The sequence below is a fragment of the Rhipicephalus sanguineus genome, chromosome 7, assembly GCF_013339695.2.
Source record: "Rhipicephalus sanguineus isolate Rsan-2018 chromosome 7, BIME_Rsan_1.4, whole genome shotgun sequence".
Classification (NCBI taxonomy): domain Eukaryota; kingdom Metazoa; phylum Arthropoda; class Arachnida; order Ixodida; family Ixodidae; genus Rhipicephalus; species Rhipicephalus sanguineus.
In genome coordinates this window covers 146,282,683-146,300,799 of record NC_051182.1, presented here as the reverse complement: position 1 = coordinate 146,300,799, position 18,117 = coordinate 146,282,683, and the positions used below count along the sequence as shown (strand labels likewise).

Below are 18,117 nucleotides of genomic sequence, written 5' to 3'. Positions count from 1 at the left end.
GCGCGCGCGTTTCTCAGTCGGTGCGGGGAACTGGGGCGCCGTGCCGACAGCTTGGCACGCTGAACCGCGAGGCCTGCTGTGCGAAGCTGCATTCCGCGCTGGCAGGTGCGACCGCGCGGAAGCGGAAACGAGGTCCGAAAATATTGCTGTGTCGTGGGCTGCCACAACAGTGCGGACGACACCAAGGCACGCGATTCACATGTGAAACTATTGGTTCGCGGGCATGTCGCGCGAGAAATAAAGGCGACAAGCGTGGATCACCGCAGTAAGGAGAATCAAGTATGTCCAAGTTGACAGCGCTGTCTCGCCTTCTGTTTTGGCTGTCTCAGTTCATCGCTTTCGTTTGTTTCGACTGCCTGAATCAGTACGTAACGCGGCGCGTGCACGCCACGACTACAGTAATGATTACTCGCTGTCTTCTCGCATTGTGAAAGACCAGTTGCGGTTGTAGGTGGAACGACTGTGTTTTAATTCCCCGTGTTCGTGAGACCTACCCGTCGTTGTGGAACGTTCACACTCGCGTTATACCGCGGTTAGCGTTGCACGGTTGGTTGAATTCATTGACTGAACTCGGCACATTGTCAAAATTGATTTTTAAGGCGTAAAGGAGGACATACACAAGATATATATAGGACACAGGACGGACTTGCCCAACAAAAAGTTCTCCTAAACATTGTCAAAAGTTCGGCGCCTGCAATGTACGCGCGCGTCGGGAAGGCTGCTTGATCACGCCGGAACGGTCGTTTGTGCATTTTCAGCAAACTTTGACATCGTTCTGATGGTTTGCTTTGTTTTTGTCACTTTATTAGGGTGATATATAAAGCCGCTAAATATAACTGGCACTTAAACATGCTTTCCAATTGCAACCTTGAAGTAACTACCTTCTGACTTTGTGCGATTTTCTAGCCGCGTTCGCGCAGCAGGTTTTATACGCCTGTCAAGTCTATATCCTCATGAATAACCAAGCCTTTATCTGGGATGAAGAAAAGAACGACAAGGTTCGCATCCAAAAAAAAGGACGAGGCACCATCAAGGCCGCAAACTCGCCAAGCTCGTCTACACGCAAAACCGAAGCCCTGACTATATTGAATGTTAACGCAAGAAGTGTTCTAAACAAAATAGATGCTCTCGAAGACCTTCTACTGTAATACAGCCCTGACATAGTAGGTGTCACAGAAACATGGCTTTCTTCCGAGATATTCGATAGTGAAGTTGTTCCTCCAAATTATTCCGTTATCCGAAAGGATAGACCTTATTCTCGTGGCGGGGGCGTCGCTCTACTCATAAAGACATGTCATTCATATGTGTCGCTTCCAGCTGTAACAGATGCTGAAGCAATTTTCTGCCGGATTCTTTGCGATAGCACTCCTATATTCGTTGGATGCGTTTATCGAAGCCCGTCATCCGGACACGAATGCATAACTGCAGTTCATGACTTCATGCAGTGTCATGTGCGCAACTCTCGTATCCTGCTTATGGGAGATTTTAATCTCCCAGACATTGACTGGACTACGCTAAACCACACATCATCTACCTCAGATGCCCTTATAAACCTAATGTTGAACTTTAGCCTTCAGCAAATCGTGTTATCTCCAACCCGCTTGCACAACACTGCCGAGAACATATTAGATCTGATACCGATTAGTCAGCATTTCCCGGAAGACCGTGTTCGAACTGATGTAGTTGACGGCATATCAGACCATCACATAGTCATATGCTTGCTGCCGCTTGGTTCTAGTATTGCATGTGAGCAGCGTGGATCAACTGTGATTGATTTCAAAAGAGCTGACGATAACAGCGTATTAACCTATCTCGCGCATGAGTTCGAAAACTTTTTGCAGCTAGCTTTTGACACATCCAGTGATACTAATCGACTTTGGCTAAGTTTCAAATCTACTGTTATGTACTGTGTCACTAACTTCATACCAAAGAAACACAAGAAAGCGCCAAGGAATAATCCTTGGATAACACGTGAGGTTATCCAGGCAAAGCGTAGATTAAAAAGGTTGCGTGTGGCTGCGAAAAATCGTAAGTGTAAAGCATCGATTCAGCAGAAGCTGCAATGCGCAAAATCAGCGTTTAAGCAAAAAACGAAAAGTGCCAGACAATATTACTTTAGTGTTACCCTTCCAAGCTTTATTAAAAGCAATCCAAACAAATTTTGGAGATACCTTCGCAGCAGCAATAATACACAGTCGCACACGGCTCCAGAGGAAAGAACGGAAAAGGCTAACGAATACAACAATTTTTTCCAATCAGTGTTCACGACTGATAATGGTATCATTCCTCCAGTATTATCCCTCGATTCGCCAATCATCGATCACCTCGAAGTCACAGATGAAGGAATACTGAACTTGCTTCTTAACTTAGATCCTAAAAAATCGAGTGGTCCAGACAATATTCCTAACGAGTTTCTTAAAAGGTACGCGGAATGGTGTAGCAAGTTTCTTGGGCTAATCTTTCGAAAATCGCTTACCACATCCCAGCTTCCAGATGACTGGAAGATTGCAAAAATAATACCTATTCATAAATCAGGGGAACAGTCATTGGTGTCAAATTACCGGCCGATATCCCTCACTAGCATTTCATGTAAGCTACTAGAGCATATCATCCTGAAACACATAACTGTTTTTCTCGAGAAAATAAAATTTTTGTCTCCTAACCAACACGGGTTTCGTAATGGCCTGTCCACTGTTACGCAGCTAACGGAGGTTGTTCATGATCTAGCTTTCACCATAAATAATCGCGGCCAAACAGACATGATATTACTTGATTTATCTAAAGCTTTCGATTGCGTATGTCACAGCAAATTACTAATAAAATTGAAAAGTGCCATAGGAGAGGGGTTATTGTTCTCTTGGATAGAAAGCTTTCTTACAAATCGCTCACAGTTCGTGCTGTATGAAGGTCACATATCAAACATAGTCCCCGTAACTTCTGGGGTCCCTCAAGGTTCCGCCTTGGGACCACTATTATTTTTAATTTTCATAAACGAACTCGCGTCAGACATTGACTGTAATATCAAGCTGTTTGCAGACGACTGCATTGTTTATAAGGAAGTAACCAGCTTCACAGACCACATTAACCTCAATGAGTGCCTGACTAAGCTAGCGGATTGGTGCGCTAAGTGGCAAATGTCCATTAATGTGAAAAAATCCGCAGCTATGATGGTAACACGTAAGCAGAATCCATCACAATTCATTTACACCATTCATGGTGCACCACTGACTAATGTTGTGCAGCATAAGTACTTAGGCATTACATTAACATCTGACCTGAGATGGGATACACACATAGCTAACGTCACTGCGGCCGCACTTCGTAAACTTTTCTACCTAAAAAGAAGACTTAGAACTGCACCAGCGCCCGCAAAACTCTTGGCTTACACCATGTTCGTAAGACCAGTATTAGAATACGCCAACGTAGTTTGGTTTCCTTATTCACTAAGTAGTATTAGTAAATTAGAGGCAGTACAACGCAAAGCCATACGGTTCGTACACAACAAGTTCAAACGTACAGATTCTCCCACTAACCTTCTGGCTTCATCTGGCATTGATAAACTAGCTACTAGGGCAAAAGAGGCGCGCCTGAGGTTCTTGTACCAGTTGTTACATGGCCACTACAAGGTAGATGTCTCTAAGTACGTCACATTTTCACAGTCGCGCCCTACCCGTCATAAGCACAAATACAGTCTGAAAGAATATTCCTCAAAGAGCGACGTTTTTGGAAAATCGTTTTTGCCACTAACAATACGCGAATGGAATAAACTGAAGACAAACGCTACTAATGCCGACACACTATCCGAATTCAACGCAGTGTTAGAAACCATGCGTAACCTACAATAGTGTGTCAATGCTTCGCATACTTTGTTATTTTCCTCTTTCCTTTTCTTTCTTTCTTTTTGTTTTTGCACAGTGCATTGTGGCAGGCCAGACAGTACTTGGCCAGGCTTAACTTTTCGCCTCCGTCTGGTAAAATGAAGGGATAAAAGAAAAAAAAAATTTTTTAATACATTCAATCCATCGCTCAAATACCTGGCTTCGTATGCGCAAGTCAGCAGTTTCCTGAGTTTGCTGCTAGAAAACTGCGCATATTGTTGATTCTGTCACCGCCATTTGTCCTGCTCTCTGATATGCATACCGAAAAATTTGGCGCGTTTCAAATTGATGCCTCTCGTTTCAGTCTCTTCTTTTTTCCTTGCGCAAATAAAATGCGGAATGGTTTGCCGGACACACTTGTAGATAGTGATGGTTGTGCCGATATTAAAGATGCGCTACGTACGTATATATTTTTGTAACAGTGTATAGCAAATTTTGGTACGAATGTCGCCTTGTTTTTCAGTGTAGAAAATTCATTGTTCCTTTTATTTCGTTGTTGTTTACCAACAGTGTAAGTGAACCCGTATGTTACTTGGAATGTTATTGTGTGGTCGTTATGAATGAATACAATGTACAATATGCCCTTTGTAATGACTCCATGACTGGGGTCGACAGTATTGAAAATAAATAAAAAAAATAAATAAAAAAGTGAGTGCAAAAGCGAGGCGAGCCGTTCATCTTGCTTCACAGTGGTTAAATCTCATCTAGCTGTCTCGCGTCTTATTCGGCGGGTGATTGTCCAGCGGCACGGAGGACTTAATTGACTCTAACCTTCTCAGGAAACAGTGTCATGGCCGTATAATTTCTTTTTTCGCACGCCGCAAACGTTTGTTCACGAAAGTACACGGCTGCTACTGTAAGTATGCCATATCAAAACAAAAATCTTATGATTCGTAGTCCACGCCGCAGAACATCGATAGCGTATACGGCTTCATTTCGGAGTGCATGTGGACCATTATTCATCGTTAACCTGACAGAATGGGACTTACCTCGAGGTATACGTCCTACACGGTGTAATCGAGACTTGGGAAATGCATTTCGCTTTGAGTCGGGCGTCGTTGTCGTCGATCGTTTGCTCTTCACCATAAACGTGGTTGACGAGCCTTTCTCCTTTTATCAATTTCGCTTTACGGAAGTGCCAGTGAAGCTTGAAGATCCTTTTGAAGCCGCACTGAAAGAGGCACATTGTGAGGCGCCGCAAGTGCACCGCGAGAGCTCTGCACGTGCACGGAAGCGAGCGGCAGCGCGTTGGAGAGACGGGAAAACGCGCTTTGCTTGCACCCAGTTTGTATTTTTATGCCAGAGACGTATTATTATGCCATGACAACGTTTCGAACTGTAGTCGTCAGGGCTTTCAATATTACAGTCTGCGCACGCGTATAAAGGCCCAGCGAGCGAGGGAGTGACCACTCGAGATACCTATATCAACGATCCACGGCCAAGCCAAGGTCAATCTAAATAGGTCGCGAAAGTCGGAACGAAAAGTGGTCGGACACCTATTGCGACAAACATGAACACCCGCGTGACGATTAAAGCGCTACTAGGTGAGGGGGGGCAAACAATGAAAACAAGAAAATAATTAAACGTTTATTTTCATTCGTATTAATTTTATTTCTCACGCATTAAATTAGTAGATTATTTTAATCAAACTTTAGTCTTGGGTATGTGGTTGAGTGGCCAATTTTTTTCGTGTATTTTCAGAAACAGCGGGCACATGCAGGCAGTCTGGTAACACGGGCCAACGGTTTTGCGCATTTTCAGATGCAAATGGCGTCGCTCGTTTTTGCGCAGTATGTTTGTGCCTGTCGTCCGTAGGTGATTTCCTCGCATAGGCGTTGTTGTCTAGTCGTGATACTTGGCAGAAGGTAATATAGCCCATCGCAGCCATCGGGAACCGTTTCAGTGACTGTGTTTTGCCAGCGCACGGCCGGCGTGCTGTCGCCCTTCGGGACGATGAGTCCGCCACGCAACGCGAAGAAACGCTGCGCTGTCTAGGGATGCAAGAGCAACACGTGTGCAAGGTTTGTGTGCACGTGGAATTGTTATGCTACTTCTGATTTCTGTGTTATATATTTTGGGGTAATATGCTGTTCAACTGCAATATTTCGCCAATAAAATACACCTTATTTATCAAATCTGTGTTTTTCGTCTTCCCGTTATCTTGCAGGCTTCCATTATGGAGCCGGCATAGCGATAAGAAAAAGAACGTGCAGCTATAAAAAAAAAGTAAGAAGCGGCGCCCTGTCAAAAAATGTCATAATTTCGCGCCCATCGCATTAAAACGTGACGTCATTTCCGCTTCTGGTTGTGACGTCATCTTTTCTTTTTTTTAAATTCTGTTTGTCCCCTCCTCACATAGACGGCGACTGTTGCAACAACTAGCCACCGGCTTGACACGTGGGCTTCTACGGAAGTTACGCTACCAGTTTACATATACCTTGGCCAAGCCATCAGTTCTCAAGCGGCTACTATGGCGGGAGCATCGGAAGACCTGCCCAGCTCTTCGTTTTCCACTGGCGACTATGGCGCTTGCCTCGAGGTCATCCTTTCCTCGTGCACGCAGGGCCACACGCGTGTCTGCCACCTGCTGAGCTACCTGACAGATTTCAACGCTGCCCTGTGGAACATTGGCCTGCAGCTCAGGGAAGTCGACGCCGGCAAGCAGCCCGGGTACTTGGTCGTCGTGACAGTGCCTGGCACCTGCGACGAGTTTCCGCTTTGCGACGTATGCGCCCACAACGAAGAACTCGCCGTCTCCTATTTACGCCGCCTGCTTCGAGTGCACCGGTGCATCGTCTCCGCAGAGATGAATTGCGGCGTGGCCAATGCGGCCATGGTGATCGAAGCCCTCGCATCTTCGTCGAGTCTCCGACGGCTAACCGTCCGAGGTATCGAGCTTCTGGGCGAATGGGAGGCGCGTGCCCGTGGGCCACCGCCGGCGTCGGTCGGGTGCCTGGCCTCCGGTTACGTCTACCTGAACGACAGTTTGGCCACGCCCGTAATTCCGCTCTTGTTACAAAGAAACAGTGACACTGCATTAACGTCGCTGGACGTCACTGAGCTTTCAATGACCCCGTCAGGTGTCAATATGCTGATCACAACCCTTATGGAGAACGAGTCGCTGACCGAACTGGCCCTCGGGTACGACGTTTTTGCTGGCTATCCCGGAGACGAATCGTATGTGTTCCCGTTTGAGCGCTATCTTAAGATGAAACATGCCACGCTTAAAAAGCTCACTCTGAAAACGTTCATCCCCTTTACCCGTGTCGGTCGCTTGAGGGCTTTGGCCCGAGCAATATCTTCGATGACGACGCTGAAAGAACTGCACGCGGAGTGGCCGTCGAGACAAGAACTGTGTGCGATATTCGCGAGCGCGGTGTTCCAAAGCAGGTCCCTTCGCAGTGTGAGATTGCTACTTCGTGACGTCGACGACGGAACGGTCGTCCTCAGCCCATTCGAAGAAGGCGAGCTGCCCAGACGAATTCCATCGTGGCCTTCCGCGCTGCGGAAAAACCGGGTACTACGCAACTTGGACCTGGACGTGTCCTGGTGTCGCACCAAACACTGCCTCCGCCTTCTCAACGTGCTGGCGCGAAACCGCGGCAGCCTTCGAACCCTGTCTTTGCGACACCTCTTGGACGAGGGTTGCCTGAAGGCCGTTTGCGACACCATCCGCAAGAAGGGCCTCGCTCAGTGGGTCTGCATCAAGGAACACAAGGTCGAGGTCGGAGACGCCCCGATACTTCCTCTCTACCCCGAACTGACATCCGTCACGGTCTGTTCGCAGTTTCTCTTAGGAAATGTGAGCGTTCTCCAAAACGTCTTCGGCGCCCTGGCTACTTGCCACCACGTGACGTCACTCCGATTACTACTTCGTACCTGTAACTCGCCCACTTTCGATTCGTTGGCCACTTATATAGAAGGTGCCTCTGCGCTCAAGGAAATCAAGCTGAGAATCCAGACTGGTTCCACGTATGACTCTGACGACGAAGAATCCGAACCCGAAGTTGACGTTGATGACGTCGACGCGTCCGTGACCCAAGCTTTACAGCTGTTGTACAACGCGCTGTGTTCGAATCTCTACATAACCAAGCTCCATTTGTTCTCGAGGATAACGTTATCCGAAGACTACTGCCGAATGTTCGCCGAGTACGCAACTCTGAGCTACGGACGCCTTTACGAACTGTCCCTTAAGCACGTCAATTCTCCGGGACACTTCGCGCGGCGACTTGTGCCTCCGTTCAGGAGGAACTACAGCCTACTCCTCCTAGAAGTTCCAGGCTGCCTGAAGCCCGACCCCGACATGTACGGCACGCAGGACGTCATCCGTCGCAACTGTGGCATCGTCGAAAGGGCGACCAGGTTCGTGATGGGCGCTCACGACCGCTACGGCGCCTCCGCCCTGGAGTTCGTTTCGGAGCACCCCAAGCTGGTCGAGAACATCCGACGCGAGGCGGCGCTGCCCGGAGATTTCGAAGCCAGGAACAAGATCGCAGGCGTCTTGCGGCTCTTGCGTGGCATCCACATTCACGAGTTCATGAGGATGACCGGCGTCGTTGAGCGAAAGGTCGTGTGCGACTACCGAGAGCAAGACGACGGCACGCAGTTGGACAAACTCAACTTCGCCTGCTGGACGCACATTCGTCAGTACCTCAAGTTGACGGACGTGGTGTTAGACTGGGATCTCGTTTGACCGGCTGTCGCGCTACGCAGAACCACGGTGCCGAATACCACGCCGTGCCCCATTACAGGTATACCCGGTCGTCAGATACCCACTTATTATTACTTACTATAAGAAACATTATTTGACTTAGTTTTGGTTTTCGCTTTTGTGCATACCGGAGGGCCCTGTTGCCGACAGTGACCAGCACAATAGCGCAATTTCGCTATCGGGTGTCATGGATCGGGCTGCGTAAGTGCACTGAACACGGACGGCGGTCAGTGAATGCGAAAATGGGCTTCCGTGAAATTTCACTGATTTTGCGGATGTGGCGTCCAAATGGGAACGCTCTTTTTGTGAACTATTCTGTAGATTTGTTCTGCCTCCACTTTCATTACGCTCAATTAATGTCACGCAATGCCCTCTTTTCTGGTGTGCAGGCCACGACATGACGCGAGGGGCCATCCTCTAAACTTTTACGGAAGAAATTGATTTTGCCCGTCGGTCCATCTTCGCAAGTGGCTTGTCTTTCCGCATGGAAGGAGCGCAAGCTTATCTATCCAACGGTTTTTATCTTCATCGCCATGTTTCACCCCTGCATGCTTCAGCGGCTTCATCGACAAAGCTTCGAATAAGCTGCAACTCATGCCTCAACGAACAGGTCGCAATTTAGAAATTTTAATAAAATATCCGTTTTCACTATCAATGATATAAAGCGTCTTCTTGAATGTATTTATGCACGGCTGTCGCCATGTTCCAGCTGCAAAAGCGGAGCTGTCGTAACACAACGTCGGTTCAACCGCCCACAACCACAGCAATTTCCTGCCGTATCATACAGGAAACCACGCATATCCACCAGGCAACAGAAACTAAGTTGGCCACATTGCTTTGGCGGCATAGTCGTGCGCAGGGTGCCCCATCAGGGGGGGGGGGCAAAGGTTCATCGCAGCGCCCCCCCCCTCCCACCCTACTAAGTCAATGTACGTCCCCCTCTCAGGTGATTAGGGGGGCGGCCCCCCCCCCCCCCTGCTCTCCCTGTGCGCATGCGTATGTTTCGCGAAATAGGTGCTTGGCGATCAAATGTTTGAACAGCGCGACCGAACGCCCACGCAAAAGAACACGAACGCGCGCACAGCGCTGACATTCAACTGGATATGTTTATTTCCATGGGAACGTGACTTATCGTATAGGCTCCCCAAACATCGCTTAGTGGCGCTGCTGCTCTTGACAGGCAGCGCCATCTCTGGCATAAAAATACAAACTGGGTGCAAGCAACGCGCGTTTTCCCTTCTCTCTAACGCGCTGCCGCTCGTTTCCGTGCACGTGCAGAGCTCTCGCGGTACACTTGCGGCGCCTCACAATGTACCGCTTTCAGTGCGGCTTCAAAAGGATCTTCAAGCTTGGCTGGCACTTCCGTAAAGCGAACTTGATAAAAGGAGAAAGGCTCGTCAACCACGTTTACGGTGAAGAGCAGACGATCGACGACAACCACGCCCGACTCAAAGCGAAATGCATTTCCGAAGTAGCGATTACACCGTGTATAGGACGTATACCTCGAGGTAAGTCTCATTCTGCCATGTTAAAGATGAATAGTGGTCCGCATGCACTCCGAAATGAAGCCGTACACGCTATCGATGTTCTCCGTTGTGGACTATGGAACACATGATTGTTGTTTTGACATGGCATGCTTACAGTAGCAGCCGTGTACTTTCGTGAACAAACGTTTGCGGCGTGCGAAAAAAGAAATTATACGGCCATGACACTGTTTCCTGAGAAGGTTAGAGTCAATTAAGTCCTCCGTGCCGCTGGACAATCACCCGCCGAATAAGACACGAGACAGCTAGATGAGCTTTAACCACTGTGAAGCAAGATGAGCTGCTCGCCTCGTTTTTGCACTCTCTTTTCATGAGGATATCGACTTGACAGGCGTATAAAACCTGCTGCGCGAACGCGGCTAGAAAATCGCACCAAGTCAGAAGGTGGTTACCTCAAGGTTGCAATTGCAAAGCATGTATTAAGTGCCAGTTATATTTAGCGGCTTAAATATATATCACCCTAATAAAGTGACAAAAACAAAGCAAACCAGCAGAAGGATGTCAAAGCTTGCTGAAAATGCACAGACGTCCGTTCCCGGCGTGATAAAGCAGCCTTCCCGACGCGTGAATTGCAGGCGCCGAACTTCTGACAATGTGCCGAGTTCAGTTGAATTCAACCAACCGCGCAACACTAACGGTATAACGCGAGTGTGAACGTTCAACAGCGACGGGTAGGTCTCACGAACACGGGGAATCAAAACACAATGTTGTTTCACCTACAACCGTAACTGCATGGACTTTCACAATGCGAGAAGACAGCGAGTAATTATTACTGTAGTCGCTGCGTGCATGCGCCGCGTTACGTACCGATTCAGGTAGTCGAAATGAACGGAAGCGATGAACTCAGACCAGGGGCGTAGCCACGTTAGGGCACACCCGGGCCCGTGCCCCCCCCCCCTCCCCGAAAATTTTTTTTTTTTGCCATAGCATACAGAGCAGAAAATGACACTCGACCACATCTGCCTGCTCGTCCCCACTACAGATCAGGGAGGTGCCCCCCCCCCCCCGAAAAAAATTTCTGCCTACGCCCCTGACTCAGACAGAAAAATAGAAGGCGAAACAGCGCTGTCAGCTATCCACGCTTCCTGCCTTTATTTCTCGTGCGACACGCCAGGGAACCGATGCAGTTTCACACGTGAATCGCGTGCCTTGGTGTTGTCTGCACTGTTGTGGCAGGCCACGATACAGCAATACTTCGCTTGCGCTTCCGCGGGGTCGCTTCTGCCGACGCGGAAATGCAGCTTTGCACAGCAAGCCTCTCGGTTCAGCGTACCGAGCTGCCGGCACTGCGCCCCAGTTCCCCGCACCGACTGAGCAGCGCGCGCGCGCGCGTGTTCTCGCTGCCGACAAACAGGTTGAGTCGGCCGCGCTTGCACCCAGTTGCGCCAGAGCTTCTCTCAAGAGCCGCAGCGCGGCGCTGTCGTCGCGCCGCAAATAGAGTCACTGTATATGCTACCTTTAGGTAGCAGAGTTGCGCATAGGTCCGGCTAGCAACCACAGCTATGCGGTGAAGTCGCACTCCGTTTTTGCAGGCGACATGCCTACTGTGTCGCCGATTAATCTGTCTTTCGTGTCGAAGACCGACGATAAACATTGCCTGTCGATGGCTAGTGTTAAGTCAGCTCGCTGAAGCGGCGGCGTCGAGAAATAAAAAAATTGGCCCAAGAGTCAGCTTCTCCGCAATGCATGGTTGCTAGCGGCGTTGGAAGACAGATGCGCAACTCTGCTACCTAAAGGTAGCATATACAGTAACTCTAGCCGCAAACTAGCAACGTCGAGCGGCGCCACTGCTCTTATCGCAACTGGGGGCATCCACGGCCATAACATGCCGCCCCCGCTTCCGCGCACGCGCAGAGCTCTCGGATTGCATCTGTGGTGCGTCACGATTAAGTATTGCTGACCAGCAGTAGTTTGGGCTGAATGAGGAGCGCATGCGCGCACGTGTTCTTGCCGCCGCCACTGTCAAATCCGGCGACAAACCGCGTTCGCGCGTCAGCGTCCGCCCCCAGAAACGCACAGCTCAGCCGCGCGAGCGTCGCGCCCAAACTTGAGCTTGGGTTCCCTATAGACATGCAGACCTGCTTTGCACGAGTGACAACGTTGAAAAGTGCGCTTGTTTAACCGAAGATGCACGCTCCCTCAAGGCGCTTTCGGCACCTCGATTCCAAAAGATGACGCGTTGCGACTGATAACACGCGCCTCGATAACAAGTTACGACTGAGTCAGGCGCGCGTTATCAATCGCAACGCGTCATGTTTTGGAATCGTGGTGCCCAAAGCGCCCTGAGGGAGCGTGTTTTATATAAAAGCATCATGTGAATTTCAGTTGAAAGTTTGCTCTTTAGTTCGGTATGGTTCAGTCTTCTAAGCGGTGCACAACAACGTGAGGCACGCCAAGCTTTGTCAGACCCCATTGGGAAGGGCTCCCGAATTTCCTCACTTACCCTGAGGATATATGCAGCGGTCGGCAATGATGTAAGCCCCGGGTGAGCAACTGCACTTGTACAGGAAGCACGTGCTGACCCTCTCACCGAGGTAGCTTACGCAGTCTTCGTTCTTGGTGCACTCTGCAGTGAAAAAGCACGATGGACGCGGGCAATTGTCAGTTCATCTGCGGTATATGCCGCATCGTTTGGCTGATCCACAAAAATGACAACAAATAACGCAGCTTCAATTCGATTCAACCAAGTGATGACCACGCTCGAATTATGTCGTTAATGGTGAAATACGGTAGGCTTGCAAACACGTATCACAAGAGGGTTCAGGGCAACACAAACTCGACTAACGACTGAAAAGGCGCACAGTGACGGAAAAGAAAGCAGGCACGAATACTTAGCTGCACATGCCCAGGCAAGAGGCGACGCCTTGTTACTTGAGCTACCGTTTGTGTTGTCCTGAATTCTCTGTTGTGTCCGTGTTTGCAGGCCTATAGTGCCTTTTAATCATGAATCCCGACCAACTAGCTCACGTTCACCGCGGTGGAGCAGTGGTTATGGTGCTCGGTTGCTGACCGGAAGGTTGCGGGTTCGATACCGACTGTGGTGGTCGCATTTCGATGGAGCTAGGCGAAATGCCAGAGGCCCGTGTACTGTGCTATGTCAGTGCACGTTAAAGAACACCAGATGGTCAAAATTTCCGGAGCCCTCCACTATGGCGTCTCTCATAATCATATCGCGGTTTCGGGACGCAAAACCCCAGATATTATTAACTAGCTCAGATTTATGTCATTCTAAGGTTTATTAAGGAGAAAGCCCTAAATGCCTTATCACACGCGAGAATTGACCTTCAGCGGCGTCGGTGTCAACACGGGTGGTGCAGAAAATCGTGATGACGTCACCATATGGTGTCTCATCATGACGTAATCAGATCGACAAAACTTGTAACGTCAATATGACGCTACAGAATGCCAAAACTTGAGGCCATCATGACGTCACATAACGTGCCGTCGCTGAGGCGCCGAACGTCGCTTGATCAGCGCAAAACCAGCTGAGGCACCGAACGCTTGCAATGCCTCCGATCCTGGAGGCAATGGAGAACCGCGTTAGGTGCAGAAAGCTATCGTAGGATGGCAGGGAAGAATCAAGTTTATCGACTGAGAAGAGAAAGAATATGGCTTTCACCTTCGAGTCGTCTGAGGCGAACACGTAAGGGACCATGTGAGGTTTACTGCGATAGCAATTACATGGACACTCTCGACGTGTTTTTGTCGTCGCCGCCGTCGCCTTCATGTTGCGTATAAAGTCCAAATCGACAACGTCGCCCCAAGCGTCGTATGTTCTACTCGCGGGTAAAAGCATGCGAGTGGGGACGACGAAGGCGGCTGAAAGAGATGAAACGAGTCGGCCATTTTCGAGCACGGAGGGCGCACGCGATAACACCACCTTGCGTGCGAGGACTGCCGTCGATTGCTCCTGAAGCAGAGAGGAAACTCCCGCCCGTCTTTCCTCGGGCGAAGGAGCATCGACACCGGATAACGGGGGAGGGGGGGGGGGGGGGCTGCGGCGCTCCAGCAGCAAAGTGGGAACATTGATCATAAGGGTGCGGTCTCGAGTGCTGGCGCGAGCGCTATCTCGACAGACATCGCTCAACGGCTCGTATACCCTTCCACGTGCTGTGCTCTCGCCGCATCGCGTTGAGACAACAGAGTGCACGAAAGCAGCTTCTCTCCCTGGAGTGGCCGTATTCCCTTAGCTAGCTAGCTAGCTAGCTAGCGGAGCTGTAAAACGCTGGTCAAATAGGCGAAGTATCAGCCAGCTAAAGTAGGCGAAGTATCAGCCAGCAGGCAAGATTAAACTGCGCGAAAAAGGCAAGAAACAAGCCTGCACACATAGGCGTGCGCAGGGTTCCCCATCAGGCGCGGCAAAGGTTCATCGCAGCGCCCCCCCCCCCCCCCCACCGTACTAAGTCAATGTACGGGGCATATTTTGCCCCCCCCCCCCCTCCTTAAGTAATTAAGGGGGCGGGCGACCGCCCCCCCCCCCCCCCTTCTGTGCGCACGCCTATGCCTACACAAGAAGCGCAGAAGCATATGGTATGTTGTTGGGTTTGTTGGTTCATACATTCAGCGGACAAGTTTCAACTCGCGCACACACGGAGCGCCGCGTTGTTTGGCTAGTTGGCTCCTAGATCTTCGTCCATTCACTTGTCCTGAGTCATATTTTTGCGTTGTGTAAACAGTAATGCGAAATTGGCTTAACAAGATAAGGTCGGCGGAGGCATCCGTCAAGATAGTATGAGAATAGTGATGATGGTGAATATGAATGCTACCTATGAATGTGGGTGACTCACTCATACTGCAGTAGGCTCTGTGCTGATCGTAAGTGCTTCCCCTGGGGCACCTGCACCGGCCGACCGGGGCGTTGAGGCACCTGGTCTTGGACTTGCGGCAGTCCCAATCGGAGGCGCACGGTGTGTCGGCCTTTTCTGGGGAGTGAGATCCGTATCAGGCTCAATTGGTCAGGAAGGGCGCGGTCGAATTTTATTGCGGCGAAAGCCCTAGAGTCTCATCAAACACGAAAAGTGACCATCGGCGTCAACACGAGGGCTTCCACAATCGTGTGATGACGTCCCAATACGAAAATTTGTGGCGTCATAGTGACGTCACTTTGACGTCCCCTAACGTCAGCTTACATGACGTTGTCGATTGGTCGAATAAAAAGTTTGTCTGCTAGCAGGTACACGCGTTCCCTGCACTTCCTGGTCGTGTTGTTGGGCGCACGGCGAGGAGAGACCAGGCGACGAACAGCGCGTAGCGAATGAAAGAGCCAAACGAGCGGGGCCGCGTTTCGATTATCAAACGCTTATAACTCCGCTATTGTCGCACCGTCTCGAAAAATCCTCGCGGCTACGTGTTCGTTGCAGACTGCAACATCACAACTAAATTTCTACCTCTAGGTGGTTGAGGAACTCTTCATGCCGCAATCACTGAAACACTAAACAGAAAAGAGTAATTACAATAAGCAGTAATGATATTATAGAAAATAATCGCAACTATCTGTATTTCTACGGCAGGAACACTAGTCCATTCGGGAAAATAACTTGCCGATGATTATAGTTTGTCGACAGGTCGCAAGATGTCGCTGCTAACACAAGCGCAACCTGGCACTGTGCAAGCTTCCTAGCGGGCACTCAAAACTGTTGCGCACTGTTACGTTGATGTCCCTGCAGGTTGTGGGGCGGTCGCTAGTCAATGGAGTATCGCTAATCACCGGTGCATGGTGTCAGTATCGCTACTTACCGGAGTATGGTGTCAGTTTCGCCACTCACCGGAGAACTCTGTGCTATCGCTACTCGATAGTGTATGGCGTCAGTATCGATACTCACCGGAGTATGGTGCCAGTTTCGCTGCTCACCAGTTTCGCGGCGCACGAGCCACCCCCACACAGAAACGGCTGCTGCGCCGCACGGATGTGACGTCATGCACTTTTCCGGTTCGGCGCTTCGTTTGAATAATAGTATATGGTTTGAATTAGAGGTGTGCACGGGCTCCGGGTAGCCCGAAAGCCCGAGCCCGACCCGGCCCGCGGGCCGGGCTCGGGCGGGCCGACGTATATTCACCTCGGGCCCGGGTCGGGCTCGGGCTACTTGGAGTTTTATCGGGCCGGGCTCGGGCCCGGCGCAAAGCCCGACTCAAGCCCGAAATATAGAGAATGAGCGGGAATTGTTTTCCAGCACGCATACAGCGCCTTTCCCGCGACCGCCCATTACCGCTTTTCCTTTCCATTCGCCACTTTAAATAAAAGGGGAGCAGGTAAAGCACTGCCTCTGTTGCACTCCTACGAACAGAGAAATAACACCACCTGAGCTAGTGACGGCGTCACCCGACTGTTCGCGTTTGATTTAAGGCCAAATCCGATATGAGTGAAAATGCACGCGACAGCGACGAGTGACCCGATGTAGATCGCCTTCGTGCAAGCTGACGCTTGCATGGGCATACACCATACACGTGACGGCTTTGGCGAGCGAACTCCATTGTAGCTGGCATGAGGCCGTCTACTTGTATAGCAAAAGTGCCGCGTTGTCGCAGGTATGCAATGCAAATAAAATATTTGTTGCATGTTGGTACGTAAAACGTTTACCGTTGTCTCGCAGTATTTTTATATGCACGTGCATAATTATTACGTTACTTGTTGGTGTACAGCTGATGTGCTTAGTACGTCGCTGATGTACATCCGGTTCGGGTGTTTTGTGACTTCCGGGTTATGAGCGATGGTTTCCAAATGTAAAAAAACCAAGCGATCGCGCGATTTCGACCACGCGATACATCGCGCGAACGGCCCGTTTCGTCGCTCGTCGCTGTCGCGTGCATTTTGGCGCATATGGTGTTTGGCCTTTACTCGTAACTACTCTACGCGAGCTCTGGCAGTACGCAAGAAGAGTGGATGTGACTCGCCGGCTGTCTCGCGTTCCGTTTTTCCTCTGCCAGCCAAGCCCGGTAAAAAGGACAATAAAAAAATTGCCTCCATTCTGTGAAAAAATCGCTCGATATAGAAATGCATTACCTCCTCGTTCAAATGTCGTTTAAAAAGCCGGGCCGGGCCCGGGATTGTGTTTTCGTACGTCGGGCCGGGCCGGGCGGGCTCGCAGCCCTTTGCCATCGGGCTCGGGTGGGCCTCCGAAAAAGTCAGCGGGCCCGGCCCGGGCCGGGCTCGGGCTCGGAAATACGGCCCGTGCACAGCTCTAGTTTGAATAGTCGGGAGGGTCTAGCGTTACGTCTAGACGTAACAATAGAAGCTGTGAAAGTTACGTCCAGACGTAAAAATGAAAAATGTTAGTTACGTCCAGCGTGACCACAATACAGAACCGGCTCGTTAAACCCTCCGAACTGATCGGCAGCTGTGGCGTAGTTAGCTAGCGCAGCACATAAAGGACGGTAAAGGTCGCTGGTTCGAGCCCCTTCGCAGTTTGTTTTATTTACTTTTTTTGGTCGCGCTACCATTGTTTTACATTTGCGCCTCCTCATCGGCCTCCAGTCAGCCTGACTTGCTGCTGATGGTCCTGTCCACAGGCCCTTTGATGATGATCCTCGCAGAATTGGCTATATTTATTATGATAAAGTGTTTTGCGAATTAATGCTCTTAATCGGCGAGACGCAGGAGGACACGAAAAGTTCAAATGCAGCTGGCTGCATCAGTTTCTCCGGCACACGCGTCAGGAATGTTGAAAGGCGGACTGCAACGTAGCCACGCCGAATATGCAACAGGAAACTTTTTATGTCGCTCAACATACCGTCACCACCTGACGAGGTAACCGGCAGGCCGCTTCAAAATAATTACGTGCCAAAGTAATGCTATAGGCGATTAGCACTTGATAAACGATACCCAAGGGCAAGTGCCAACTGCATTAGCCCATCTACCTACAAAACAGCTTGTCTGCCTTGCTGAATAGCACGCACGGCCTGTGACAGCACGGGAGCATTTCCGTAGCAACGGATGAGAACGGCCGTACGTTTTCTCACTTAGCAAAACAGCCTGCAATGCAGTAGC

General features: G+C 50.1%; 2 protein-coding genes across 2 annotated transcripts in view; one reads left to right on the top strand and one right to left on the bottom strand.

Annotated features, from left to right (window-relative positions):
* The window catches only part of LOC119399121 (uncharacterized), a 49,788-nt gene that overhangs the window by 10,465 nt on the left and 21,206 nt on the right, over positions 1 to 18,117 (bottom strand). The gene's annotated exons all lie outside the window — the stretch shown is intronic.
* LOC119400199 (uncharacterized) lies at positions 7,875 to 9,235 on the top strand. The gene is made up of 2 exons (XM_037667202.2): positions 7,875 to 8,629; positions 8,979 to 9,235. Exon 1 carries the CDS (start codon positions 8,017 to 8,019, stop codon positions 8,569 to 8,571), a length of 555 nt encoding a protein of 184 aa, XP_037523130.1. The 5' UTR covers positions 7,875 to 8,016; the 3' UTR covers positions 8,572 to 8,629; positions 8,979 to 9,235.

Coding starts and splice junctions, on each gene's coding strand:
- LOC119400199 (XM_037667202.2), top strand. CDS start 8,017: ATGTTCGCCGAGTACGCAACTCTGAGCTACGGACGCCTTTACGAACTG.